Genomic DNA, 27,719 nt, shown 5'->3' on the forward strand with positions numbered 1-27,719 from the left:
AGATCCAGCAGTACTGTGGAAAACTCTGCCCTTACTCAACATGGCAGGCCCTTACTCAAAATGGCCACCTTTTGTGCTTCAACAGGCCCAGTTTTTTGCCAAGAGGGAACATGAGGGGGTTGTGCAGATGCTGGAGGTGAGTTGAGGTCTTTTCCATGGAATGTAGATGGAGTTTTTCAGTGAGTGGACTCAGCTGGAGCAGTCTGAGAGAAACTGATAGGCCCAAAGGCTCCAACAGGGCCTCTGTGAAGGAGCTGGAGATCCATCCGGACAGGCAGTGTGACTACACAGCGGCGCTACCGATTGGAATCACATGCGCTCGGGGACCACCCTCACTGATGAGAGGGTGTGCGTGCGTACGTGTGTGTCTGTGTGTGCCTGTGTGCCTCTGTGCCTGTGTGCGTGTGTTTGTGCGTGTGTGTGTGTGTGTGTGTGTGCGTGCACCATTGTCTCCACTAAATGGCAGGCTTTTCTTTGACACCACCCTTGCTGTTGAGTCTGTGTGTGTGTCATTTTCTGTCTTTACAAAATAGCAGGCTGTTCTTCAATACCACCCTCAGTGATGAAAGTGTGTATGTGTGTGCCTGTCATTATCCCCCCTGAACAGCGGACTTCCTTTGTTGTTATATTTGCCATTCTCTTTAAGTGTTCCTGTTTGTGCTTTTAAATACCCTTTCAGTATTGAACCCTCACATGAAAACTCCCATTGTTTTCTTTGTCAAACACGTCGCTCTGGTTACCTCTTCTGCGTCCGCTGAGCGGAAATGCTTTATTATAAGACCGGAATCAGCCAACACTGCTTTGTGTTGGCATTTCCGTCATGCTACAGTTGCTATTTAAATAAGGGCATCCCTATCACACCCATTTCCCTTGGGTGTAAATGTACATTTAATACCATCGTTTAAATATGGCTGCTGGGTTACAAAGTTGATTGGCAGGACGAATTGGTTATATACAAGGCAAAAAAATGAGTTTGAAATGTTGCATTGACGCTTGGATGTTAATGTTGCTTTTCTACTGTGAAGGATCCTTACAGGTTTGTGCAAACGGCAGTAGCGCAGTGAAAGCTGTGTTTGGGACACTCCGCTGTGTTAATTGCCTCTGCCTGAACCGGCACATAAGTGCTGTCCTGTGTTTGTATCCCCTCCGCATTCTTTCAGCCGGGTAAATGAAGTGTGTGTTTCGTTGTAGGAGTTGACCCAGCTAGTGTTGCAGAGAGAGCTGGTACAGTACAGCGCCTCCCCTTCTGTTTGGACTCCCTCCCTCTCTCTCTCTCTCTCTCTCTCTCTCTCTCTCTAAACCTGCATCATTAAAATGCCTCTCTTCCTCCAGGGGGCTCTGTGTCTCTAGCAATGTGCTCCCGAGGCCGAACTGAGCGCGCCCAGAAGCCAGAGCGGCGCATTCAGCAGACTAGACTTGTTTTTGACTGTTCGTTTTCAGAACGAACTCACAAATAACAGAAAACGGCCTTTTGTAGTTTCAGTAAAATGGCCTGTATTACCCTCAATCAGTCAAAAATGCAGAAAATAATTATTAAAGTGCTACAATGTTCTGCTTTAGATCTATTCTCATGGCTTTCTTTAAAAAAAAAAAAAAGGCAGCAGCTGTTCCCACCAAGCCAAGCCCCGAGTGTTAGCAGGTTGAGGCTCCAGTCGCTTGCATTACGCTACGTTGCAGTCGGTTAGCGGCCGCTCTCATCCAGAACGACGCGCTCAGCGCGCGCGCGTGTGCGTGCGTGCGTGCGTGCGTGCGTGTGTAGGAGCAGCGCTAGGGGAAGGTGCTCTCACGCTAACCCCCCCGGCGCACACGTGCGGAGGTGAGGAGCCCGGGGCGCGCGGTCATGTGCGCCGAGCGGCGCGGCCGCTAGCAGCGGTGCGCTCATGCAGGTCTCGCCTCGCGGCGTGGGCGCTCTTCGACCGCAAGGGCACGGGAAGCGGGGGGGGCGGGGCCTGGAGGACGCTGGCATTTTTTTGACGCGACTTGACATTTTATAACCCCAGAGTTCGATTGCGGTGTTTGATCTATTAACCTGTTTTTTTTCCCCCTCCTCCTCCTCCTCCTCCTCCTCCTCAGCTTGGAATGTTATATGCATGCACTCACAGTTTTTTCCCGCCTTTTTTTTTTTGTTGTGTGTTTCTTTTGTTTTTTTTGTGGTTGCTTCGTTTCTGCTGCTAACCAGAATACGCTGGACTGCATGCAGGTATCAGCCACGCTCGACATCCTGTTGTTCGTGCCTACCCTTCCCCCTGCAGAGTAAACCCCACGCCTTCAGACAGACTTTAGGAGAAAACAAACCCTGCTTGCCGAGACGGCTGGCTGCGAATGGCGGTGACGTGGCACGAGAGGAAATACATTGAAAGGCAGCAGTTGTGGCTGAGCGGTGCTTTCCTTTCGGGGAAAATGGCGGCCCCGGCTGCGTTTATTCGCGTTTAGTCGCAGAGCAGAGACACGGTGGTTTTGCGGCGCGGCGTGCGACGCCTTTTCGGCGGGGCCGAGGCGTGCCGTGGCGTAGCGGGCTTCGGGGCGACGCATATTCGTCGTAATAATAATCCCCCGTCGTCGACAGCGACCTCCTTCACATCTGCCGCCGCGTCCGGGGCGATTAGGGGCGATGAACGGCTAGCCCGGGCTTGCAGGGCCGCGGATTAGCGGCTCGACGTACGCGGCGACGCGCCGCCGTAGCGCGCGGTTCGAGCGCCGCCGTCACCGCGCGGGAAACTTCCCCACCGCCGGGGTCCGCGTATCCTGCGGCCTGCGGTCTCTGTTCCCCCCCGCCGTGTTATCTGTGGAGGAGAAGCGTACTCCACAGATAACACGGGAACCAGCAGGGGGAAGGCAGTGACCGAAAGCATGTGCTGTTCTGTTCAGCGCAAGGGGGGGTGGGGGAGGGGGAGGGTTCCATCTAAACGCCATAGGGCTCTGTGCTCAGGTTTGACCAGTGAGCATAGTACAGCTGCGTTTCAGCCCCCCTTTCCCGAGCCGCTCCCTCTATTCTCCTGTGAACGGAAGGCAGGCCGGCCCCTGAGGTGACACACACACAGCAGAGATATAGCAGTGACAACCACAGGCATGGATATAGATGCAGTTGGGTCAGATTGAGGCCTGCTCTTTCCACCTGAGCTCTGTCTGCAGTCGTTTCCATAGTTGCCGAGTGCATGACCCGGGGCAGACAGAAGCAGCTCCTAACGTCTGGCAGGTCATAGGTGTGACATCGGTGTCAGCAATGCGTATCAGTCGAGTGGTCCGCCGGGCCTCGCAGACCAACAGTCGCGGCTTTTGTTTTTAAAATAGCGCCGTTTCCCGTCGAAGGCAGTTCAAATAGCGGCAGTTCGGGGAAACGAAGATCCCGTGAGATCAGCGTTTAGGTTTCGGGTTGACGGCGGTTCGCGGCCGCCGGGGTGCGAACGCGCCCAGTGCCGTTTTAAACCCCGTCTCTCTCATTAGCGCTCGTCCCCGGGCTCGGCAGGATAGGTGAAAAGGGTTCGAACAGGAAACGGTCTTTCGCGCGCGCCGAGAGCTTGGGTGTTGTAAAACGGTTGGTCTGCGCGGCCTGCCTCCGTCGGCTCGTCAGGAAGTTACAGTTCGTCAGCGTCAGAAACAGGAAGTGAAACCAGGCGCCATTTATAGGCACGTATTCACGGCTGCCTTTGCACCCCGTGGACCGCCCGTTTTTAAAGCTAAAAGAGCGCAAGGTGCAAGTGTGCAGCCGTAACCAAAGCAGTCAATGGCCTCAAAAAATGCCTGAAGGCACCAAGTTTGCAGCTTCTTTCTGTAGGTCCCATGTTGTGCTCCTGTTCCCTCCCTCCCGCCCTATACAACTGTGAAGTTCAGTTACATTTAACTCCCTTTTCCAGTTTGTTGTAGCATTTTGTTTTGTGCATTTGTCCAGTGGTCTAGTTATGCAGTTTAGTGCTTTTACTGGTTTAGTTATGCAGTCAACTGATATGGTAAAATAATGGTTGAATTAAATTTTAATTATTAAAGGTGTTTAACCGAGCTGAGGCTATTATTGAGTGCTATTCTGGATTCTTAATATACACGCCCTTGAAATGTGCTCGCAGATGAATTGCATCCACAATAAGTAGGCCAGCTGTTTCAGTGCTTCGAGCTGTCACTGAAAGGAGAAGTGAGTGACTCTGTCCCCTGCCCCCGTTGACCCCCCCCCCCCCCACACAGTCGAAGGTGCGAGACCTGGAGGAGAAATGCAGAAGCCAGAGCGAGCAGTTCGGCCTGCTCTCCCAGGAGCTGGAGAGGTTCCGCCTGCAGACCGGCAAGATGGACGCAGGCAGCAGCTCCGCGCTACCCAACCCGGGCCTCTCCCACCTGACCAATGGGATCGGGCTGGGCGGGGAGAGAGGTAGGCCCCGCCCCCCTCAGGCTAGAGTCTCAGTGAACAAGGACTGTGCCATTAGGTTGTCCTAGATGTTGTCCTAGCACCTAGATGTTATTTTTACAGGGAGGTGCAGGCCCTTTCATACCAAACTGTACATTATGCTACGTATATTAGATAAGAATGCCCTTCATATGAACTGGAGACTGATTTCGGTGTGTGTGTGTGTGCTTGTGTATACTGAGCAGCCATTTAGCTGCAACACAAAACAATTGTCACTGCTTTTTTGGATGGCATATTTGCTAATTATTCTTGTTTGTAACCCATCCTTTTGCTGGTGATGGTAGGAAAAAAAACCCATAGAATTCTCATCAGATTTCATTTCTGAATTTACGCGCTGTGGGAAGGCAAGAAAGGAAGCCGTCTCTAATTGGAATGTTTAGCCATTACGTGAACTCCTGAAGTTAGCTGTGTTTAGATTCCACCTCACTGCGGCTGTCGACTTGTTCTGCTTGTAGAGTCTCTGAGCTCGTGGGATTTGATCAGTCTGGGGGACATCGCCTTCTGGAGTCTGGAAGGGAGTGACGGTCCTTTTTGCGACCTGTCTCTGCAGGGTATACATTGTGGGTAGTGTAATGAGGAGTGTACCCCTCACACACGGGGGTGGGGATTGCTTTCACTCAGTGTTGGTCAGGTGCACTATGGGGGATGCAGGCACAGTCAATAATGGAGAGAACGATTAGCTCTGCTCCGCCACCAGCGATGTTTTCCCACCTCACCATGGTTACTGCATGCACGCACCGGTCACAGAGGTGTCAGACCCCCTCAGTCACGCACTTCCGGAAAGCGTGCGAGTCGTCACGGCGACGGGGCGCCACTTTTGTGCTGCAGAACCGTCTTGCCGCTCGTGACTAGGCGCGTGTGTGCGTGTGTGCGTGTCTGTGTGCGTGTCTGTGTGCGTGTCTGTGTGCGTGTGTGTGCGTGTGTGTGTGTGTGTGTATGGTGTCTGTGTGTCTGTGTGTGTGTGTGTGTGTGTGTGTGTGTGTGTGCGCGTGTGTGGCGGACGGGCTGAGCGGTTTTCACGCTGCCCGTTCGTAACACTGATCCAGGCTCTGATCAGCGGTTACAGCTCAGCCTGCACAGAGAGCAGGAAGGGGGGGGGGGGGGGGACCGCCCTGCAACAACACTGCTGCTCATTTTATAATCCGATCTCAGGAATAATAGGTGCAATGGGGAATCATGTGGAGTTTTCTAATTGGTTTGAATGTGCAAACATTTATCTGCATTTTATTCAGACTGAGATCTGTGGGTATGGGCTGTAGAGGTAATTACAAACCCAGGGCAGTGTCGGCTATCGGTAGCTAGCATTAGCACATTTGCCTGTAATGTAAAGCTGTGCTAACTGTATCAGATTACTTAGTGATTCGTTTTAGCTGGGGTTCCCTTGCTGCTGTGAATATGATTTCATTCACGGCATTGGTTTCTTTTCTTACTGCTGAAAGTCAGTGAAATTAAGAGCCCACACACAGTCAATTGAACACCATTAAATATGAAACGTCCTTGCAGCTGGCTGTGATCCTGGTCAGAGCTCTGGTTTGAAAGGAGCTCAGCGATGAGTCACGGTTCACCTCACGTAAGCATGGCTGAATGGAGGCACCGATGCGCGTTGTGTTCGCGTTCGAGCCGTAGCTAGCGAACCCCCCCCCCGTGGGTTGCGTGACCCTCCGCCTCCCCTCCCCGCAGACCTGGGGCCCGTTCCCCGCCCCGCGGCCACCGCTCACGGGCCGGCGCCGGGCCGGGCCGACCGGTCGCCCGGCACCCGTCACCGGGAGCTGCCGACCATCAGCGCCAAGTCGGGCTCCACCTCCAGCACCCCCAAGTCCGACTCCAAGCACCTCACCCCCAAGTCCGAGTCCCTCCCTCACAGCCCGCGGAAGTCGTCCCCTACGCATGAGGTGAGGAGGAGGAGCTTCAGGGCCCTTACAGTTTTCTTCCCTTTCCTTGTTGCTGTTGTTGTTCTTGTTGTTTATTTCTGTTGTTGCTGTTGCTGCTGCTGTTGTTGCTGCTGCAGTTGTTGTTGCCATTGCTGCTGTTGTTGCTGTTGCTATTGCTGCTGCCGCTGCTGCTGTTCCTTACATGCATCAGCACACAGACATGTGTCTAGATTACAAAGGTGCAAGCAATCAGACAGACGCAGTGAATTGGCACAAGGACTTGATGGGTTTAAAAAACTCATCTAACAGGCTTATATGTGGGCATTATGCGCAATTACATGAACCAGAGCTGAAATATGGCCGTGCAGCGTGCCCTCAATTTCAGAGACACGGCCTTTCCAAATTAGTTTGGTAAATCTTCACAGAGACCGATAGCAGGATGTATATTCAGGAACGTCCATTTGACCCTCCTTTGGAGAGCGGTGCCCATGAATGAACGTGACCCGAGCGGAGTCAGGTGACCTCTCCTTCCCGGGAGCAGCTTTGTGACACTCACATTTATTACCATAATCCATCGACTGCTGTGGATTATGAAGGTCTGTAGTAGCTGCGAGCGATTATCCCGGAAAGGTTTCCCGATAACTATAAATAGAGCTTGTGCTTATTGCGTGTTAATTTTCGAAGGTATATTTAGAAATGGCCTGTCCCGCCCTCACACTTTTCTTTGGTTGTAGCGTCTGTGCTGGCTTTTTAGCGAGCGGACATTTAGTGTATACAGACCCAGGGTGAAGATGTAACCAGTGCTAACGCAGCTAAATGCATGGTTAAGGGCGGATGATTGGTTATGCAGTATCTCTCTGAAGCGGTGCTGTAATCTTGGCTCTGTGGTTCAGGTCGACACGGCCAGTGAGGTGGAGGAGCTGGACATTGATGTTTCCCCGATTCCATACCCCGGGAGCAGAGTCGCCGCTAAGCTGCAGGTCTTCATTGCCAGATACAGGTACAATACCTTCAGGCTACCCTTACAGAATTAAATATATTGCAAATGTGTTCACTTCTTTTTTTTTTATATGAAGATAAATACATAGCTGGACTTTACTTTTTATATTATACTGCAATACCTGAAAGTTTTGCCCATGAGTGCTGCAGTATGTTTTTATTTCAGTGTATTTTCAGTTTGTTGTAATTCCACAAGAATAACTATAGACTATGTTCAGAGGCTCCATGGCCTCACTTTAAGACCTTTTATCATCACAGAATAATGTTTGGCTGCTCTTTCATGTTTTCTGTTTCTGACTTTGCCGTGTGCAGCTACAACCCCTACGACGGTCCCAATGACAACCCAGAAGTAGAACTGCCACTCACGGCTGGAGAGTACATCTATGTCTACGGAGATATGGATGACGACGGCTTCTACGAAGGTGATCCCACGTCCCGAACTTCTCGAGCGCCATTTTTGAAACGTGAAAATAAAGCTGTTGCGTTGTGCCCTCATTGAGCTGTGAATGCGGCGTGCGTAAGCGTCCCAGTTTCAGATCGAATCCGAGCACTATGTTCGGCGGCCCCACAGGAGTGGCACATAACTGGCTTCTTGTCACTCAGGGATGTGGGAGGGAGACAGTCAGTAGGGATATGTTGTTCATTACTTGAGCGATTTTGCTGGCCGTCCGGGCGTCCGCGGCTAGCACTCTCTGCGCATACGTATGATTGGGTCTCCTCTGTCCCTCCTCTATGTCAGCGTGGTTAGCAGCTGCAGTGTGAAAAGAAGCAGCTGGCTGGCAGGCACATGTTTCAGAGGAGAACCGTGGTTTCCTTTCACTCTCCCGAGCCAGCAGCAGGGGCCATACATGGGCATGCCTGTGCATAGATTGCGAATTAGACATTCCAAATTCGTGTGGGATTTGAGATCCCAAATTGCCAAAAAAAAAAAAATGCTGTTTGAGGGGAAAGTCCAATGCTGGCGTGCGTGACGATCTCCCGCCCTTTCCTCCAGGGGAGCTGATGGACGGGCGGAGAGGGCTGGTCCCCTCCAACTTCGTGGAGCGCGTTTCCGACGACGACATGATGAGCCTGCACCCCCCGGAGGCGGGCGAGCTCTCGCACGGCTCCTTCCAGGACAGCAGCCTCCACAGCGAGAAGCACCTGCGCTTCAGCCTCAGCAGCTCGGGCCGGGCCGAGCCGCCCGCCCCCGACAGGGCCCCGGCCCCGCTGGCCAACGGCCTGGACCTGGACGCGGAGGAGGCGGGCCTGGACTCAGTGCCTTACCCGCGCAAGCTGACCCTGATCAAGCAGCTGGCCAAGAGCATCATCATCGGCTGGGACCCGCCCCTGGTGCCCGCCGGCTGGGGCAACGTGTGGGGCTACAACGTCTTCGTGGACGAGGAGCTGCGGCTCAACGTGCCCTTCGGCGCGCAGACCAAGGCCGTGCTGGAGCGGCTGGACGTGGGCCTCCGGTCCTACCGGGTGTCCGTGCAGAGCCTGACGGACAGGGGGGGCTCGGACCGGCTCCGCTGCAGCCTGCTGGTGGGCCGCGACGTCAGCGTGGCCCCCACCGGCCTGAGGGCGGACTGCGTCGCCGCCACCTCCGCCAACCTCACGTGGTTGCCCAGCAACAGCAACTACGTGCACGTAGTGTCTTTGAACGACGAGGAGCGGGAGCTGGTGAAGGCCGGCAGCTACTCGCTCTGCCTGAGCAACCTGGATCCCAACAAGCAGTACAGGGTGAAGGTGGAGGCCCGGCCCCACCGCACCCCCTGGGAGCTGCCCCTGGAGCGGAGGGAACACAAGAGTGCCACGACCTCCTTCACCACGCTGATGGCAGGTGAGCGTCTGCACACGTCCTTCACCGACCACAAACAGTCCTCAACCCTTTGAAGAGAAGGTTTTTTGGAATTTTTTTTCTCCTCCAAAAATTCCAAATCTGTGTTCTAGAACTCAGTTGCTTTCCATTACCAGTAGTGATTGTGACGTCAGCATTAGAATGTTCAGTTAAGAACATTCTAATCACATATTTGTGATCTCACACCTTTAAGGGGTAACCAAGCAACTCAAGAGACTCTGGTCAACTTAAGCCCCTCACACCATGGCAGGATGGAGTCAGTTGCGTCCCACCGCTGCGGTGTCCTATTTACAGCATGACAAAGTAGACATAGCCCAGACCCTACACTGTTAGCTAGCAGTCCCTACACTGTAATACTTAGCCTTTGCTTGTGGCAAACACCACTGAGTTGCATTCTAGTTTAGATAGCCCATTGGGTAGCGTTCGTGTTCATTCCTAAAATGTGTGTGCCGCTCCCTGCTCCTCCAGGGCCTCCCGACGCCCCCCTGGATGTGCAGCTGGATTTGGGCCCCACCCCCGGCATCGCGCTCATCAGCTGGCTCCCCGTCACCATCGACGCCGCCGGGACCTCCAACGGCGTCCGGGTGACGGGGTACACCATCTTTGCCGACAAGAACAAAGTGAGTGGAAAGCAGTTTAACTGAAGGGAATCCGATGTGCCCGTTATCAGTGCTACAAATAGTGCATTTAAAGGCTGTTTTAGCTATAATCGAATTCAGTAATAATGCTTTACTTCAGTGTCTCTCAACCCTGGTCCTGGGGACCTACTGTGTATGCTGGTTTTTGTCAAAGCCAATCTGTTGATCAATTAAGTGTGTTGAAAATATGTTTAAGGTCATTCTTAATGGTGTGGTTAACCTTATTTTCAACCCAGTGCAATTCTGGCTTGTTGCTATTAGCTGTCGGTAAATTCATTTTCCACAGATGGTTCCAGGTTTCCACGCACTCAGTAAATAGACCCTAACTGCTTCCACCTGTCAGTTTGGAATGGAATCAATTAAAACCTGTCATAAAGCACCTGAATTTTTCACAACCTTATTAATCCAAAATGACTAGCAGCGAATTTTGACTCAGTGAAACTGTCGCTTTTTCTGTTTTGGCTCGTTTCAGTATTGCTGGCAGTGGCCCAACACAGATAACGGGAGGAAATCCAAAGCGCAAAATAGTGTTCATGACAGCGCTCAGACTTTCAGTCTTAGACAACCATCGCATGATTATCGCTCTTCAAAAAGGAAAAAAACAGAAGGTAGAGGAAGCAGTGTTCTGTTGTGCATACAGCGGATGAGTCACGTTTGTTTTCGGTTCACGTCGAATCACCTGGTTTCATCTCTGTGCACTTTAAGCAGTCCTCTGCGGTCAGAACATTTTTCATTTAAAACTTTATCGCTTATCTCTTCCTGCCATGTTACACGCCTCCCAGCACTAAACTGGACTGAGCTGGTGAAATGCGGTCTTACATTGGTGGGGAACTCCTGATTTACTACATATTTACTCCTGATTAAAGTATTTATAAATTAACATTTGAATCTTGACCAGGTTTCTCCTTAAGATTCTAAATATGCGCGTTGCCTGCCTGCAGCCGAACGTGTTTTCCAGCAGGTGAAAGTGGTTTGTGTGTGTGATGAATTGGTTGCTGATTTTTCCATATTTCCATATTAAAATGATGAGTCAAAATAATTGTACTTAAGTGCAGAACTTGGGTACGGTCAGCAGCTCTTGTATTATGGAAATCTGCATAGCGCCGCTATGACTTCTGGCTTTGCGTTTAAATTGTCTTCTCAACTGGATACCATTTGCGTAACAGCTCTCTGACCCACTGAATGGTGATCCTGTATGCTGTGTGCCGCGGTCCTTAAGACCCTTAGATGGGGGATTTGTCTTTGCGCAGATTATACGGACAGCAGCGGTGTGGCGTGGCGGTTAGGGCACTGGGCCCGTGGCTCGGAGGAGGCCTGCTCCGTCCCCAGCAGGGGTGCTGCCCCCGTGCCTTTTTGGGCGAGGTGCTTAACCTGAGGTGCTCTGGATAAGAGCATCTGCTAAATGCTGTGATGTCAGTGTCAGGCTCTCGTAAACATGGTGTTTCGTGCCCTGCCTTTGGTTGAGCCGGTTGAAATGTGTGGTGAATAAAGATTCCTTTTTCAATTAAAAAAGAAAAAAATCTAAATGGGGTTTGAAAACCGTCCGAGTGTGAGCGACGCAAGGTTTTTAAAGAAGTAGTGGGGACCGTGGGATTTACTAAGAAAGGAACTTTGAGAAAGACATGGTGTCAAATTAAGAGCTTTTCAGTATGGATAGAAATGAATATTAAGGAAAGTTTTAATACAGGGAAATTACATCATTCAATATGTAAGCATATTGATTGTAATGCAATGGGGCTACATTGTTTAGCCATCGACATATATTTGGCACCAAATTTTTGTCAGTTTTATAATGGCAGTGTGAAAATCCAGGTTGGTGTTCTGTTAAAATCAGTCTGAGTGTTCGTATTGTACCAGGCCTCGATGAACCCTGGTGGAGAGCTGACTGTGATAATCCTTGCCGGACTGTACATGGCAGTGACTCAGCGTGGGGTTTGTGCTGCTCTCCTCAGGTGTTGGAGGTGTCCTCCCCTACAGCGGGCAGCGCCTTGCTGGGCCCGTCCCAGATCCACGTCCTCAAGTCCGCCAGCGAGCTGACGGTGCGGACCATGTCCCCCCACGGCGAGTCCGTGGACTCCGCGCCCATCAAAGTCCAGCCGAGACTCCTGGCTATCACGACGGGCCCGGTTCCTCCTCCCCACCCGTCCCCGCCCGCCTGCTCTGACGCCGCCGCCTCCCTCGACCCCGCCCCTCGCGCCACGCCCCCACCGACGGACAACGCTTCTGCCAAACCACCCACGCCATTCCACTCCCCGCCACTAGAGGCGCACTCCGCTCCCAGAGGGTCCTCCGCTGGCGTTCCCAAAGCGGAGCCCTCCTACGCCGAGGCCTGGGCGGACCCCTCCGTCTCCGTCGGAGACGTCCCCGTCATCACACACGAGGTCTCCGTGGCGTCCCCACCCCGCAGCCAGCTCACGGTAATCCCAGTGATAGCTGAGCTTTAATATCGGTTATAAAGTGGGTTGCGTCAATCCTTGATGCTGATTGGCTGAAGCCGCATTATACAGTGTTTGTAAATCCGATTCAGTAACAGTTCAATTAAGTTAAGTTTGTAAACAGTATCACTCCATGCACAAACCATTACTTAAAAATAATATTACCAATTTTATAATATTGTCACATAAATTAATCGTTTCTATACTTAACTGTTTTATTAAAGCAATACGACACTGCATGGCTGTGCTGTATCATAAATACTGTCACAGCTATTGTGAATACAGACTCCGCTTAGCGTCATGCCTAGCAGCATTCCCGTAGGTGTGACTGTATGCACGATACAGCACTGCCTGTCATACTGTATTGCTTAAGTGTTTGTTAGGAGCACTCAGCTGTGTATTTCAACCCTGCAGCATGGTTTCTTGAAGGACTTTAAAAAATACTTGGTCACTTTCTCCACCACACGCTTTTCTCCACTGCTCCAGGTCAGTGTGGCCATGTCGTCCGGCACCGACGAGGCCTTGGAGTCCCACAAAGACCCAGACAGCCCGGGGGCCCGGCGGCCGGCCGCGTCCCTCTCCGAATTCCTGGAGGAGCCCGTGTCCAGCACCGAGCCCAGCGCCCCCCTCACCGTCTCCTCACAGCCCCTTCTCACCACCTCCTCCCAGGCCCCTCCCACCGCCTCCTCCCAGGCCCCTCCCGCCACCTCCTCCCAATTCCCTCCCACTGCCTCCTCCCAGGCCCCTCCCACCGTTCCCCAGGCCACTCCCGCCGCTCCCCAGGACCCCCTGAACCCGCCGGACACCCACCCGCTGCGGCCCGTCCACCCCTCCCCGCTGGAGTCGGAGACGGAGGACGACAGCGCGCAGAGCGCCCGGCTGGTGTCCATCGAGGAGTTCCTGGACCACGGCGACGGAGGCTACGCGAAGAGACGCCAGGTTAGCCGCCCGGCTAATCCCGTCGCCGCGTCACCGCGCGGCCTTTGGCGGCCGGAGCGCGCTCGTATCGCCGCTCCCCGCGTAGTAAGCGAAAGCCGCTTCGGTCAGGAGAGCCCAGCGCTAAGCCCCCGACCTGTCACCTCCCATTTGGGACAGCACGTCAGTCTGTGTGTCTGTGGAACAGTGCGCAGGAAGCTATCACTACCGCCTACAGAGAACTTTCAGTAACACTTACACTTACATTAACTTGCAGCTTTACTTGTGTAGTTAAATTGTAACTAATTTGGTAATGAGGTTATTATTGAGTAACTACCAACGTAGGTACCGTGGAACAACAGTTTGTGGTATCTTTTTACAGTTACTCGTGAATATTTTTTACATCGTGTTTACACTCATTGGCCACATCTTCATGATACACAACTAATAAACCTAGCCTGTTACTTTCACAATGTGTCTTCATGATACAGAATGATTTAATTTTAGCTGGAGAGACGTAGGAGGGGCTAGCCTTGTTTCCTGTGTTCCGCTTACTGTTGTTACATGTTACCTACATTGGAGTTGCTCAGTAGTAACCTCTTGTTGCCAATTTAGTTACAGTTTAACTTCGCAGGTGTAGCTGCAAGTTAATGCTAAGTTTTACTGAGCTTTCCTTTTGAAGCATGATCAGACGCTCATAGCCTATACCAAAGAAAGTACCCAGAAGACTTTATCTGACAATTAATTGAGACTAGAATATAAAAGTATATGGAGGGAATCAAATTAATATGAATTATACTTAGAGTGCAGATATAGACAGTACTTTGACAGGAATAAAGAGTGATAAATTAATGAGTCAGATTAACTCCTTAATTAATTCTGGATTGCCCCGCCTCTAATTATACTGGTGTTTTGCACACCGCCCGCAGCTGTTATAGTGCTTGTTGGGTTGATGACACGGCGCGGAAATTAATGACATTTCACGAGTGACGCTAATTATGAAATAACGAAGAATAAAGGCCCAGATACAGACATGGCATTCTGAGCCGAAAGCTGATTTTTCCTTAACGAGCAAATGTGGACGCGCCTAGCAACCAATTATCTTTTTATTAGTGCCGCTGTCTTGTACTATGTAAATAACGTGTCAAAGTACCAATCGGTTATGGCTTTTACGCATAATAAGGGTTTGTTTTCTACCGTGTAAATGGTTGTGCACATATGGGGTCAGTTATAATTTTAATGGTCATCAGCGTTAGCTCTTCCTGTGCGCGGTTACCATGGGAACCTTGGCGGCGGTCATGTGATGTGTGTTATAGCTGCTCTTTGTGCCCCCCCGCGAATGACAGGACTACGCGGCGGGTCCGGCGGAGCCCCTGAGCGAGTACCAGGCGGAGAGCAGCCGCGGCTCGGACCTGTCGGACATCCTGGAGGAGGAGGAGGAGGACCTGTACTCGGACCCCGCCGGGGAGGAGAGGAGCCGGGGCTACGGCGCGGGAGGAGCCGCGGTCCGGGTACGGAGGAGCTCGCGCTAGCCGCCGCCGCCGCCGCCGCCGGTCCGCGCGCTCGGGCCGGATCGCTGGCTGTTCCGCAGAATTACGTTCAGTTTAATGCGGTGAAATCGGATGTAAATGACCTAGCAGGGCCAGGAGCTCCACTTATTCGCTCGTTATGGCTCATCCGGTTACTGATTGGAGGATCTGCTCGTTAGTTAAACCACATTTGTGCCGCAGTCAAGGGTAAGTCCAGACACTCGTAATAAAGGCCTCTCTGGGAATCTTACCTTGTCCTACAGAGCCAGAAATGCCCTGTTGCATTGTTCTGTTTCTTCTTCTCATTCTTGAACTCTTCCGTTTCTTTTTTTGGTGTTTCACTCTTCTTTTCTCTTCTGTTTTCTCGTGTCATCCCTTCTCCTCTTCTCGGGCCCTGTTTCTCCTTGGTCCGTGCGTACAACTCCCTTTTTTTTTTTCCCCGTGCTCCACTCGGTCCTGCCCCATCCACACCTCCCGCCCAAACTCGACTCTGCCCCGACCCTTTCCCCCTCCAAACCCACCCCTCGCCCCGCCACCGCAGCTGGACGTGTGGGAAGCGGACAGCGACGAGGAGGTCCTGGAGAAGATCCTGAAGCTGCCCCTGCACTCCTGCCTGAGCAAGCAGCTCTTCAGCATCGCCGAGGTCACAGAGGAAGAGGACGACAGCCTGGAGCTGGAGGAGCCCCGCCCGCGGGGAGGAGCCGGCCACGTGGGCAGGCCAGTGGCGAGCGGCGGCTCCTCGAATGGCAGATACTACGGCCACGCAGACCCGCCGACCGGCGGCAGGCCCCGCCCCCGCGCGGGCCTCTCGGGGGACGGTGCCGCGCCCGCCCGGAGCAAGCGGAAGCACAGGGTTCGCTACGCCGACACGGTGGAGACCATCAGCTACCAGGACGACTGGGACTCGGACGGCGGCGTCCCCAGCCGGGACGTCTGCGCCAGGGGGTCCCCGGAGAGAGGGCACGGGACCTACCCCCCGAGGGGCGGGGCCGACCGGCTGAGGAGGGAGGCGTTGCTGAGGAGCCAGATGACCTTCGACCTCGGCATGTCAGACCAGTATCGTCACGCGGGCCCAAGTCTGAAGGCCCCCGCCGGCGGGGGGGTGGAGATCGATATCGAGTACGGGACTGAGGACGACGAGGAGGGGGCCCCCTACGACCCCGGCGGGGCGGCGGAGCGGGCCAGCTCGGAGCGGTGGGCGGGGGGCGGCCGCCCGGAGGTCCGGGAGGAGCCCAGCGCCTCCTTCGGCCTGAAGACGGCGCCGGGCCCTCGCTCCAGGGGGACGGGGCCCCCCGAGGGCCTGCCGCTGGGCCCCCGCAGGGCGTCCCTGCACGCGGCTGAGGTTTACTGCGCCGCCGACGGCCGCACAAGGGTGTGTTTCCCCCCCTCCCTCATCTGGGTGTGCGCAAAATGGCCGTAACCTTTTGCGTCTCATTAGGGAAGGTTTTTCACCAGGACCTGTACCCCCCAGGACCCCAGCTTACGCATACAGTTACCGTAGCAACCCAAGAACTGTTCACAACAGTGACCGAGCTTTTCAGGAAGTCTTTCGGTGTCACTCATTCGTGAATCATTCTGCTCACAACGCGAGGATAAAATGAGAGTTGCTGTGTGATCTTATAACCGCGGAGGCCCCTTGACCCAAATGAAGTCACTTAAGATGGTGGATGCAAAAGGTTAAAGCCAGTGTTTGTTGTCCCCGTGACCCCCTGTTGGCCAGCTGTGCCTCCCCTGTCCTGTGCCGTCGTTCGCTGGTCGGTCCGCCCTGCTCTTCGTAGCGCTTGGGTCCCGGCTTCCCTTCGTCCCAGTGCACCCCCCTCCTCGCTTCGTGTTTTTTGGGCGATTTTGGGCATCGTTCTCCATGGCTCGACTCTCCATCGTTCTCCATGCTGAGAGGAGGTGGGGGGGGGGGGAGATCTACCCCCTCCGTAGAGAGGCATGGCTGTCCTGTGCTTCCCTGTTCCAGTGTAGCTGCTGTAGCAATAGGAGTGCTTCTGCCGGGACTAGTCCCCCATTGCTCTTCAGTAAGGGGCTAGTTCAAACAGGTTAAGAACGTTCGGCTCAGCTGGAGCTGAAACTCAGGTGTGCTATCTTTTATCAGGAAACCCTCGGCAGCGAGGACCCCCAGCTGGCCGAGGCGGCGGCGGCGGCGACGGCGGCCTGGTACGGGCAGAGCTCGCCGAAGCAGGGCCGCGCCGAAGCGACGCAACCGAAAGGTCAGGCTAACCGCTTTTCCCCGCGCAGAGCCGCCGTGCATAGGTCATGTGGGCTGGCACTGCGCCCCCCTGAAAAAAACGTCTTGTGATTTGGCTGGCGGCTGTTCGTAACCTTCACATCGCGTACACACACACGCACCAGCACACACAAGCACACACGCGCACACAAGCACACACGCACACACACACAAGCCCGCGCGCACATGCACACCAGCACACACAAGCGCACACACACAAGCACGCGCTTACACACACACACACACACACACACAAGCGTGTGAACACACAAACACACACAAGCGCACACATGCATATGTGCACACACAAACACACACAAGCGCGTACGCCCATACACAAGCACACACACACACACACAGAAGGAAAATGAGATTGTCAGCCCTCTCAACCTCACATGAAGTGTTGGCCGTTGTTAATGAGGTTAAATGAATGTACATGCTGGGCTGACAGGCAAGTGTCACTGCTGTAGTTCAGCGTTATTCATCAAGGTTGGACATTTGCTGCCACTGTGTCTTTTTAACACACTCATTGCAATGTAGAATTTCACTTAGCTGGCACAGGTTTCCCTTGCCGGGGGGGGTGGGGGGGGGGGGTGGTGATCAGCGCACGTTCCGGCCCCCCACCACCTCACAAGCTGCTCACACAGGCTTAGGCTGAGAGAGGATTAAGGCACACCTAGGGCACTCCCACTGCGAGAGAGGGCTCTGTCGCAGGCACGCAGGTGACTGAGCGGGCGGGCGTGTCTCTGTGCAGACGGACAGCTGGAGGCGGAGCCTGAGAGGCTGGTAGCCGACGGCGAGGTGCGCATCTTCGTGGCCCTCTTCCCCTACGACCCCGCCGTCATGTCCCCCAACCCGGACGCCGCCGAGGAGGAGCTGCCTTTCAAGGAGGGGCAGATTATCAAGGTACAGCTCCCCCTACAGGACAAGCCCTGCGGGACACTTCCTGTGTGGGTGTCCATGGGCCCGTACATATGTAATTTCATAACATATTTATAACGTATATTTGTGTAGAGCGCACAGTCAGTTTGTGCAGGCATTCAATACATCTATTGGGACTGTTTGGATACTTCTTTTAAATAAACATTCATTCCTTTAGCGATAATTGCTTTAAGAACCAAACTTATTAACGTATTCATTTTGCAAAGAAGCATTTTGACATTTGTTGTCAGTAATGGCGTATTTCACTCTCTAGCTAATGGGAAACAGGAGAAAGATACTGATACTAACGGGCATCACTGGCCTCTGCAACTTTATCAGATGCTGATGCAGGAATGAACCTGAGTTTGGTGAATTTTGAAATGGATAGATACGGGTATATCTGCTTCAGGTCATTTCAGCTGTGCTAATTCTGGACAATTAAGTGTGAAATACAATGAAGCAAGAGAAAGTCTAGGTGTTCAGCAGGGCTGCCCAACCCTGTTCCTGGAGATCTACCATCCTGTAGCCTTTCATTTCGACCCTAATTTGGCACACCTGATTCTACTAATTGGCAGCTCAATGAGATCTCTAGCTGCTGAGCTGATCAGGTGTGCTTTATCAGGCTTGGACTGGAAACCTACAAGGGCGGTAGATCTCCAGAAACTGGGTTGGGCAGACCTGGTGCAGAGCATATTTTCACAGACCTTAGCTGTGCTGTGCTGCTGAAAAAGAGACAGGAAGTGACCTCGGGGTGTGTGCGCGCGCGCGCTCGTGCGCTAGGTGCACGGGGAGAAGGACGCCGACGGTTTCTACCGCGGGGAGTGCGGCGGCCGCCTGGGCTACGTGCCGTGCAACATGGTGTCCGAGATCCAGGTGGACGACGAGGGGACCCGGGACCAGCTGCTGCAGCAGGGCTTCCTGTCCGCAGAGGCGTCCATGGAGAAAATAGGTACTGCTGCCCCCACAGGCCGCCCCGGGTACTGCCACACGCCGGCCAGCACAAGCGCCACTCTGCTCCCAGCATTCGCCACACCTAGCACAGACAGGAAAAGGTCCGTCACACATCGCATCCAGACCGCGCTAGCGCTAACTGTGGCCGGCTAGCGCCAACTGTGGCCAGTCGACCCAACAGAGCAGGGATTGGATGTGTTCAGCCCCGCGCTGGGCTCCAAAGTCTTTGTCTTTAAAGAAAATTTAAACGAAAAGAAAACGGCCATCTGTTTGTAGTGCTGGGCGTGGACCCCACACCAGGACAAAATGCAGTAGTGACCTGTCGCTGAGGCCTGTGAAAACCCGCTCAGTGAAAGCCTCCCCGAACACACGTCCCCCACTCTCTCTCGGCCCCTGTTCTCACTTCCTCCGCAGGCCGCCGAGCCTCGCCGCTTCAGTGAGCTCGTTCAGCACCGCTGGCCTCTGCCTTCAGACAGGAAGTGATGTCACATTTCTGGGGGCTTACTCTGTGGTCTCTGCGCACGATAGCGGTAGTCATCCAGTTTTGAATCGGCGCACATCTATGAAGGGCTGCACTGAAACCCTTGAACGTTGAAAAGATGTAAGAATTTTAAAGAGATTGTTTAATAGAAAAAAACATTTGCAAAGCATTCATATTGTGTGGAATCTCCCCCAGGAAGTGTGCAAAAAAATATTATGTTTCTGATATAAATATGGACAGCTGACTTTTTCTAAAATGTGTAGAGTAGAAAAGTAACTCCATTTCAGATCTGCTGTTCCTTGTAGTTTTAGGCTCCTTATGAAGTCAAAGCAGCTTCATAAGATCCAGTCTTAAAACGGTAAAATAGCACCTGCTGGTTACATAACTGTCAACGGTCGCAAAAAAGCTGCTTTTTTTTTTCATTCGTTCTTTTGATCAGCAGGCTGTGTTAGAATATAACACAGTTTGAGGGGGTAACGTCAGGATCACACGCAAAATAAACAGTGAATGTTTAATGAGTATTTCTGAGATCCGCTGCCTCGTACTTCCCCCTGAATACGGACTGTGACTCGCGGAGGTTCGGGGCTGCAGACGGACTGGTACTAATCCACGGAGGTGAAAGTGAGGCGGGTGTTGCGTGGGCTGCACTGCTTCGCCGCTGTCTCCAGGTGCTGGCTGCACACGTGCGCAGCTCTGCTCCGATGAGCTCAGAGCCAGCGCAGCGTGGCCCTGGGTGAGCGCGCCTCGGCTGGGGAATTCAGTGTAGGGCAGCGAAGGCCTTGGGCTCTCATTCGCTCTCCTCAGGCGTCCTGCGTTGCATTGAAACATGGTTTGACCATAAGGATCTGCAGGGTTGCCTCCCCTCCTGCAGACACGCACTTGCACACACACAGACACGCACGCACCGAAAAACACACATATACACACGCGCACACACACATACACACATGCGTGCACACACTCACACACACACTCACACACACACACGCGCACACACACACACACACACACACCTTCTCTTTCCTCAGTCCTAAGAGTTCTTCTGCAGGTGTTGTAACCCTCTCCACTTTCACTTGTCTCACTGCTGTTCTGCCAGCCATGGTTTTAATTCCTTTTTTTTTTTTTTCCCCCCCGTTTGGGCCTTTCTGTTCTTGTCTGTATTTTTGCCCTCTTGTCTGGTCTGCTTCTTTATTTCCTTTCTATTTTTCTGTTCTGTTTTTTTTTATTTCTTTTTTAAATTCCATAAAGGCACTCGTTCACATGCACAGCTTCCCCGTCGCCCTGTTCCGCCAACGAAACCTAGACGATCCAAGAAAGGTGTGTCTCGCTGCTCGCTGTGTCTCCTCTCCTCTCCTCTCCCTCCGTCCCCCCCCCCCCGCCTGCGTGTCGGCCAGAAGGGACACTCTGTCGAGATTCCCAGGTTAGGGGGACCGAGTTCGACCGGTTTCGGGCGGTAAATCTGCCGCCGCGCTCACCGCCAGAGCACCAGAGTGAAGGGTTAGGGGCCGAGTAGGGGCTGAGCGATCCTGACACAGTGTCCTTTCTGGCCTGCTGCATCTGTGCCTCTGTTCCCTTCCACGTGTGACAGCTACATGGCCTCCATCTGCTTGATTTTGGGCCAGTTTGGGCTTGTTCTGTGTGCGTGTGTGTGTATATATATATATATATGTGTGTGTGTGTGTGTGTGTGTGTGTGCGCGCTCGGCAGGAGGATCAGTTTTTACCCTAATGAGCGTTTTTCTCTCCTTTCCCCCTCTCAGTGGAATCTGCCGGTGTTTGGGAGGACAGTGTAGACTCGAGTAGAGGTTAGGATGCTTCTCCCTTTCTGTTTCTACCGCAGCCTTTGCATTGCTGGACGAGGACACCGCGTTCCTCCGAGCAACAGCAAGCCAGTTCTCACCCCTGCGCATGCCTGAAGAGTGCCGAGATGTTGATTTTCCTGGAATGAAACCCTAACCCCCCCCCCCACGCATGCTGTCATTTTCATGGCTAACTACTTCATCCCTCCCCCCTCCCTTTCAGACACAAAGGCTCACCTGCCTTGATTTTGGATATCCCAGAATGCTTTGTGACCACATTTTCACCTACTTCCTCATTCTGTGCGATGGAGCATGCGAAAAGTGACTCTCATGATTTCTTTGTCTCTTTTCAGTTTGTTCTCATTTTCCTGCTTTGGCTACGTGTGCGTTTGCGAGCTAATGAAAATGTAGAGTACAGGTATCGCATAACATCACAGCAGCTTTCTTAATAAACGGCATGGTCACAAAGAGTGCCTAAGTCACAGCTACCCCCAACCCCCCCATCTCTGCTGGATTCATTAAGATGGCTCCTTTCTTCTCCCATGTGTAAATTCTGGCTGATTTCGGGACTTGAGTTGAGGAAATGGAGCGCTAGAATTTGAACCAAGCTTGAATAAGGGCAATAGAAGCTGAGCTGTTCCCATGTGACTGCACACAAAACGCACAGCACAAAACGTACAACACACGACATTAAACAGACAACACTCGACACACAGCACTCGAAACGTCATCGTACCGACACCAGCAGTGAGCGGTCGAAGGCGCTCTCCGGGCTGCAGTGGCCGTGTGCGGGAGAGGATCCGATTGGGTCGTTTGCTCTTGTTGACAGGTTCCAGTCAGCCTGTCGGCGGACCTCAGTCCCTCGCCCCCCGCAGGATGGTGGCCATCTTCGATTACGACCCCCGGGAGAGCTCCCCCAACGCCGACGTCGAGGTGACCGCGCCTCGGAGTCCTTAAAAACACAGGAAACTGACCGACAGGTGTCCCGTTCCCTGCCTGCTCAGCTGGTAAAGGGGCACTGGTGTCAGCAGACGCTGACGTGATTGGCTGACAGAGTCACACCTCTCAGGCTGTGTCCCAATAGGAAGTCAGCTGCCTGCTACCTGCATTCTTAAAAGTCAGCTCACTCCTAAGGTAGCATCCTAACGGAGATGGAACCTCAAAAGGCATCCATTTTGAAGGCCAGATGACGTCACAGTGCATTAGCTTGTTCTATTGGAAAGTAACGTGTTTACTAGCAAGTTAGCTGGCTAGTTCATGGAAAAACGTGACCGTGCGCAAACCCCTTTTTGTCTCTGTCCTCAGGCCGAGCTCAAATTCAGTGCCGGGGACGTCATCTACGTTTTTGGGGACATGGACGACGATGGATTCTTTTATGTAAGCGCCCCCCCGCCACCTCCCGGCTCCCGGTTCTCCAGAATGTTTGACTGCGTAGCGCTGGACTGTTATTGACAGATCGGCCCAGTGACATCACACTTTAGGTTCTGACGGTGACGGTTTCATTCGAACCCAGGGCGAAGTGAACGGGCAGAAAGGTCTGGTGCCGTCCAACTTCCTGCAGGCCCTTCCTGAGGCTGGGGCCGAGGCGGCCGGGGGCCCCGTGGGGGACCAGGGGACGTCGGAGAGCAGGCGGGAGTCCCAGGTAAGAGGAACACTCAGGGGGAACATTGCGTCTGTGAGTACTCTCTGTGTCACCTTTGTCTGGCCATTGAACATTCAAGTAGTCTGCACTTAGCAAGGGTGAGTCACGTTCCTTGTTGCAGTTTTGCAAAGTTAAACTTCTTTGGGAAATCACCTGCAATTCCTTAGTACTGTGTAATTGTAGAATTTACAGGGTTTTCTATTGTATTGAGAGAATATAACTAGGGAAGTTACACAGTACACAGTGCTAAAGTAGTATACTCCTGGGTACTCTTGGGTACTCATTTTTGGCTCAGAGAACCAGATCCTCATGCTGTCTTTCTGTCAGAAACTACTGCATTCTCTTACTGGACCTCAAAGTCTACACCACCCACCCCTTCATCAGCATGAGCATTGCATGAAACTGTCTTTACTTTGCTGACGTCTGTCCTTTTTGTTTTATTTTGAGTTCTTCTTCGTTCCATTTTCACTGTGTCCTCCTTTGTTTCCTGAATGATCTTGCAGAGGTACAGACGGAGTGTGCATTCAAAGCGTTAAAGTGTAAGTCTTTGTGTCGGAGAAGATACCCAGAGAAGGGTCAGAATCGGCCCTCCCTCCCTCCTGTCCCTGTGGATTTCTCAGGCTTCACACTCCATCTCAGACAGCTAGCGTTTAAAATCACGGTGCTCTGAAAGACCAGGCTAGCTGTATGACTTAGGGAATTGGTTCTGCAGATGTTCACAGCATTATAGCTGGCCATGCATCTGAAATGGAGGGTTTGTGTTTGAGAAAAGCCGTGCCATAGAGTGACGCTCGTCACTGAAACAAATGCTATATTGCTACAATCCACATATCCCTGATGCTTCTTCTTTCCTGTGTTCCCTCAATACAAATGGCGCTATGTTTCTTCTCAACACAACGTTCGACGCGCTTATCGCTTTTCCAGGAGCTCATTGATGCAGTATGGTCCAAATTGTTTGAAGTGGTGCCATGTAGTGGTTGGGCCTTACTTAAGCACTCAACATGTGCTTTGCTGCTTCGCCATGTTAAGAGAGCCCCTCCGCTTTGACTTGGTCTGAGCGCCTCAGCGTAGATACTGTACGTCTGTCTGTGGGAGTGTGGAGCCGAGATGGCCTGTGTTCTTGTGTCCTGTAAAGCCCTCATGAGACATCAGGTCGAGCCTCGTGTCTGTGTCGGGCCAGCTGCTGGCTGAAGGGTTGGGTATCTTCTGCCGTTCTGTGGAGTCCTGTAATCCCACATCCCTTAGCTCTGTACACAGGCTTAGCACCTTAGGTTGTAGCTGTTTACCAATGGAAGGTGTTACACGGTTCACTGTATCATCGCTGCTTAGATATAGAAAACTTAGCTAGAATGTAGATCCTCTCTTGCACTCACTGCTAAACAACGCATCTGTTTGAATTCTAAATTGCTTTATAGTGACGGATTTTGTAGCGCACAAAATGCTCTTAAATTGCTTTTTTAACATTACTAAAATTCAAGGATTTTTTAACGCTGTTGCTGTTGTGTGTTTGGTACATCTGTTGTCAAATTCTCACCAAAGAATTTTTGGTTACAAAATCGAGCGAACGTTGTAATCAAACAGTAAAAAGTAGACTCCTGTATTTGGATGTATGAAAGTCTTGAAATTCCTACTAACGCTATGAAGTGGAATTTACGAAACTTTGCTCAAGTGAAAGCAGACAAAGAAGGTGAGAACTTATTTAGCTGTATTGGGCACATTTTTTGTTGGAAAGACTTGCAATTTCAGCCATTTTCTGCCTTTCCATAACCTGTGCAGGACTGGCATATTGTTCTGCATTTAAAAGCCCAGTTCTTCACAGTACATTCCGGTTGATAAGCAGTTATGAAATGGCACCTCTCAAGTCGTCTGTGAAATGTATGCGTCCAGTTTCAGTTCCCATTGCTCGCCGATTGTTAGTGTTGGATCGTTAGAGCTGGGGGGGAGGGGTGGGGATTGGTGTCAGAGTGTTGCGGCTCAGTAAATAAAATGAAAGCTTGCCCTTTGTCCGTGTCCTTACTTCTCCCCAGGCGAGCCTGACCGTGTCAGAGGACCCGCCCGCACCCTCGATAGCCGCAGAAGAGGAGTCCCCCCCAGCTCCCGAGCCGGCCACCAGCACCACTCCCCCCCGCCCCCCTCCCTCAGAGAGCCCCACTCAGACTGACGCCTCTCCCCCAGGAAAGAAGAAGAAGGGCTTCTTCTCCAAAGGGAGGAAACTGCTCAAAAAACTGGGCTCCAGCAAGAAGGACTAATGCCAGGACAGCCTCCCTTTCTTTTTCTTTTTTTTTTTTTTTTTTTAGCAGAAAGCACTTTTTAACTTCAGTGCTGGTTATTAAGGACACTGGCCGTCCTCTCCCAGAGATGCACTGAGAAAATGTTGACCATCTCTGGAGATTCCTATAAGCACTTAAAGTTTGTTTGTCCATTGAGCATTTGACCTGGCTTTCACTGCTGTTATTGAACGAGGAGATGGCATTGCAAGGCTTTGAAGCTGCATGTTTAAGTAGGGTACACTTCCTTTGCCCTTTTAACTGCTCAAATCCCTTCACCAGAAGAGCTTACTATTACTCCTGGCTGTCTATTAGGCTTATGTCAAAAGCTGGAATATATTTGTGCATAATTGTTAACAATAGAAGCAATTCAGAGGTAAAACCTAGTATGCCACATGGTTTTATAGTTGTGTGACTCCATACCTTCGGAAACACCCACGGGAGTGTTACTTATTGGTTTATGTGCGAGTTGACCTGTAAATGGTTTCTTAGCTATTGTTCAATGCCAGATGGAAGGTATTCTCTCCTTGTTCCTCTTTTGGGTTGTTCACACTTATCAAGTGGGTTGAAAAGGGACTGAGTTTTAAATGGATTTAATCTGTTCAGTGGTAATTGCATGTTACTTGTCTGAGGTGTTTTTATAAGTGTTTTAATGTCTTCGGCGTTTGAAATACCACCCTGTTCATGCACTACTGGTTTGTTCGGTGCGGCAGTTTGCACATACAATAAGTGTGGCCGTGTTTGTGCGAAGCATACATGAGCTTATTGGCCATGCTTTTGCCGACGTGGAGCTGTCGGATGATCGCAAGATCTTTTTTTTAGTGTGACAGCTCCTGGGTATTCAGAAATGCTTCAGTATTCATTGGCTTTCTAATGAAAACGATGCAGCGTGAAATATTATTTGTCTTGCCGACAAACTTCCCCCCTCCCCTACCCCCACCACCCCTCCCCCAGTATTTAATTATATGTAGATGTACCGCTAGCTCGTGAAACTGAGACTGTTGTCTTTGCCTTTCTGAACTGAAAATGGGAATTTTAATTCTGAATTCTGACGGGCGGGAGTAAGTGTCAGCGCGCGAGCGCCTCGTTGGCTCGTCTCGGCTGCTTGGCCTGTCAGCGGCCAGCGTTGTCCGCGCAGCGTTGCGCGAAGTCATCCGAAAAGCTCGCGGGGCTTTGTAACGCGGCGACTGTTCTCTCTTCTGAATTTGCCTCCGTTTTAGGAGCGTGAAATCCTCGCCTCTGTAAAGATAATGGACATTGTAAAACTGTTTTGATAATAGCAACTGGGGGAAAATGTTAATTACCGACATGGCCGGCGACCCATTGTTTGGTAACCAGGAGCTCTACTTCTTTGATTTGTTTTATTTCACAATATGCAGTAATTTATTTTCAGGAAGTATTTAACTTAGTATTGGTGCCCCTGTGTCGAGGTGTCTGTTTCTTTCTTTGTTTTGTAATTTCAATGACAGGGCTCTTATGAAATCACGCTCTCAGGTTAAAATGGTAGTTGGACAGTTAATTATTATTAGCATTTAAACCACCTACCCCCTAGCTTTGTGCTTGTTTCCTTAGCATCTGATTCTTGCCAAACTTTCAACTGGTGAACAGACATTGTGGTGATGGTGTGACTGACCAGATGCAAAGGGACCCGGTCAAAGAGAACTAGAGCAGAGCTGAAGGTACATTTTGTGTAGTTGAAGCTCAAGTGAAGTTTTATTTTTATTTTTTGGGTTTCCCCATGCATGCACAGTGCTACTGAGAGCTCAGTTTTAACACTATCAATAACACTATGGGTGACAGTGGTTTTACCCTCAATTAGGTCATACTATCTTTGCCTCTCGTTATAGTCTCTTTTAGATAGAAAAGGCTACAAAGGGAAAAAAAGCACTTTGAATTTTCCTAAACGTGCATAGCTCAAATTTGCAATCTCCATGGCCTGTAGTTTCCAGTGCTCCCTATACTGCTCTATAGTTAAATACTCAGCTGATACCTTGCTATCATTGCTTCAAGAATGTACCAGCCAAATTGGCCCTGTTAGCATATGCTAGTCTGCACTGCTGCTTAAATAGAACTTCAATGGTAGGAAGTACACTAGTAACGGTTGATATTTGTAGCCTTATATGAACTCTTTTAGTCTTAATTTGTTGTTTACACAGTGTTTATATTAACTGCATGCATAATGTCCTGCCCATATTCTGCCTTATTTGTTACATTAATGGATTTATAGAAGTATCTGCCATTTTGTTTGCATTTTTGGTATGTTTTATGGTAGCCAAGTAAGGAGCATGCAAAATGCAGCAGTTAGACCTGTATATAATGTACAGCGTATGAATTGTTGTTGGGTTTTGTCAATGAAGTATGATATTTTCATACAGTAGAAAGCATTTTCCCTTACTGCTGTACATGTTGTTTTTAAAAACCAGAATTTTTTTGTATATTGAGATTTTTATTACCTGTTTTAAAAGCTCATGTGTACATATGGTCCTTTTTGTTATTGTTTATCTGTTTTTTTTGCATGTTTTCTTGAAAAGCAGTGTTGGTTTGAGAAACAGTAATGGTGGAATTAGTGCACGGAGGAGCCGACTTGGAAGTGTGAAGATATCTTTCGGTATGGAATCAATCTTTTTACAGGAATAAAGTATATTTTCACATAAAATGGCAGCACAATCTTTTGATCAGCAATTTGTATTGAACTGTGTGTGGGTGTGGGTGTTGGGTGTATGTGCGTGCCTCTGTGTGCATGTGTGTGTGTGTCCTACTTTCATTGAAGAAGTTCTTTCAGTAGTTTCTACTTTCTACTTTCATT

The 27,719-nt window shown here is 51.3% G+C and overlaps 1 protein-coding gene across 3 annotated transcripts in view; it reads left to right on the top strand.

Moving 5' to 3' along the window:
• Positions 1–27,569, top strand: part of LOC135263810 (peripheral-type benzodiazepine receptor-associated protein 1-like) — a 99,144-nt gene extending 71,575 nt beyond the window's left edge. The window contains exons 13-34 of one of the 3 annotated variants that reach the window (XM_064352219.1): positions 86–136; positions 1,192–1,224; positions 4,177–4,357; positions 4,849–4,944; positions 6,074–6,285; positions 7,158–7,264; positions 7,576–7,685; positions 8,258–9,085; positions 9,572–9,723; positions 11,694–12,158; positions 12,663–13,115; positions 14,438–14,602; positions 15,162–15,992; positions 16,722–16,836; positions 17,608–17,759; positions 18,555–18,723; positions 20,455–20,523; positions 20,966–21,010; positions 21,834–21,937; positions 22,310–22,381; positions 22,518–22,646; positions 24,674–27,569. In XM_064352219.1, coding sequence (XP_064208289.1) covers positions 86–136; positions 1,192–1,224; positions 4,177–4,357; positions 4,849–4,944; positions 6,074–6,285; positions 7,158–7,264; positions 7,576–7,685; positions 8,258–9,085; positions 9,572–9,723; positions 11,694–12,158; positions 12,663–13,115; positions 14,438–14,602; positions 15,162–15,992; positions 16,722–16,836; positions 17,608–17,759; positions 18,555–18,723; positions 20,455–20,523; positions 20,966–21,010; positions 21,834–21,937; positions 22,310–22,381; positions 22,518–22,646; positions 24,674–24,895 — 4,761 coding nt within the window. In that variant the 3' untranslated portion in view covers positions 24,896–27,569. Of the gene's footprint in view, positions 1–85; positions 137–1,191; positions 1,225–4,176; positions 4,358–4,848; positions 4,954–6,073; positions 6,286–7,157; positions 7,265–7,575; positions 7,686–8,257; positions 9,086–9,571; positions 9,724–11,693; positions 12,159–12,662; positions 13,116–14,437; positions 14,603–15,161; positions 15,993–16,721; positions 16,837–17,607; positions 17,760–18,554; positions 18,724–20,454; positions 20,524–20,965; positions 21,011–21,833; positions 21,938–22,309; positions 22,382–22,517; positions 22,647–24,673 lie in introns of all 3 variants that reach the window. The other 2 variants (XM_064352220.1, XM_064352221.1) reach the window with 2 other exon arrangements.
• Positions 27,570–27,719: the final 150 nt, after the last annotated feature.

Source organism: Anguilla rostrata, chromosome 9, assembly GCF_018555375.3.
Source record: "Anguilla rostrata isolate EN2019 chromosome 9, ASM1855537v3, whole genome shotgun sequence".
NCBI lineage: Eukaryota > Metazoa > Chordata > Actinopteri > Anguilliformes > Anguillidae > Anguilla > Anguilla rostrata.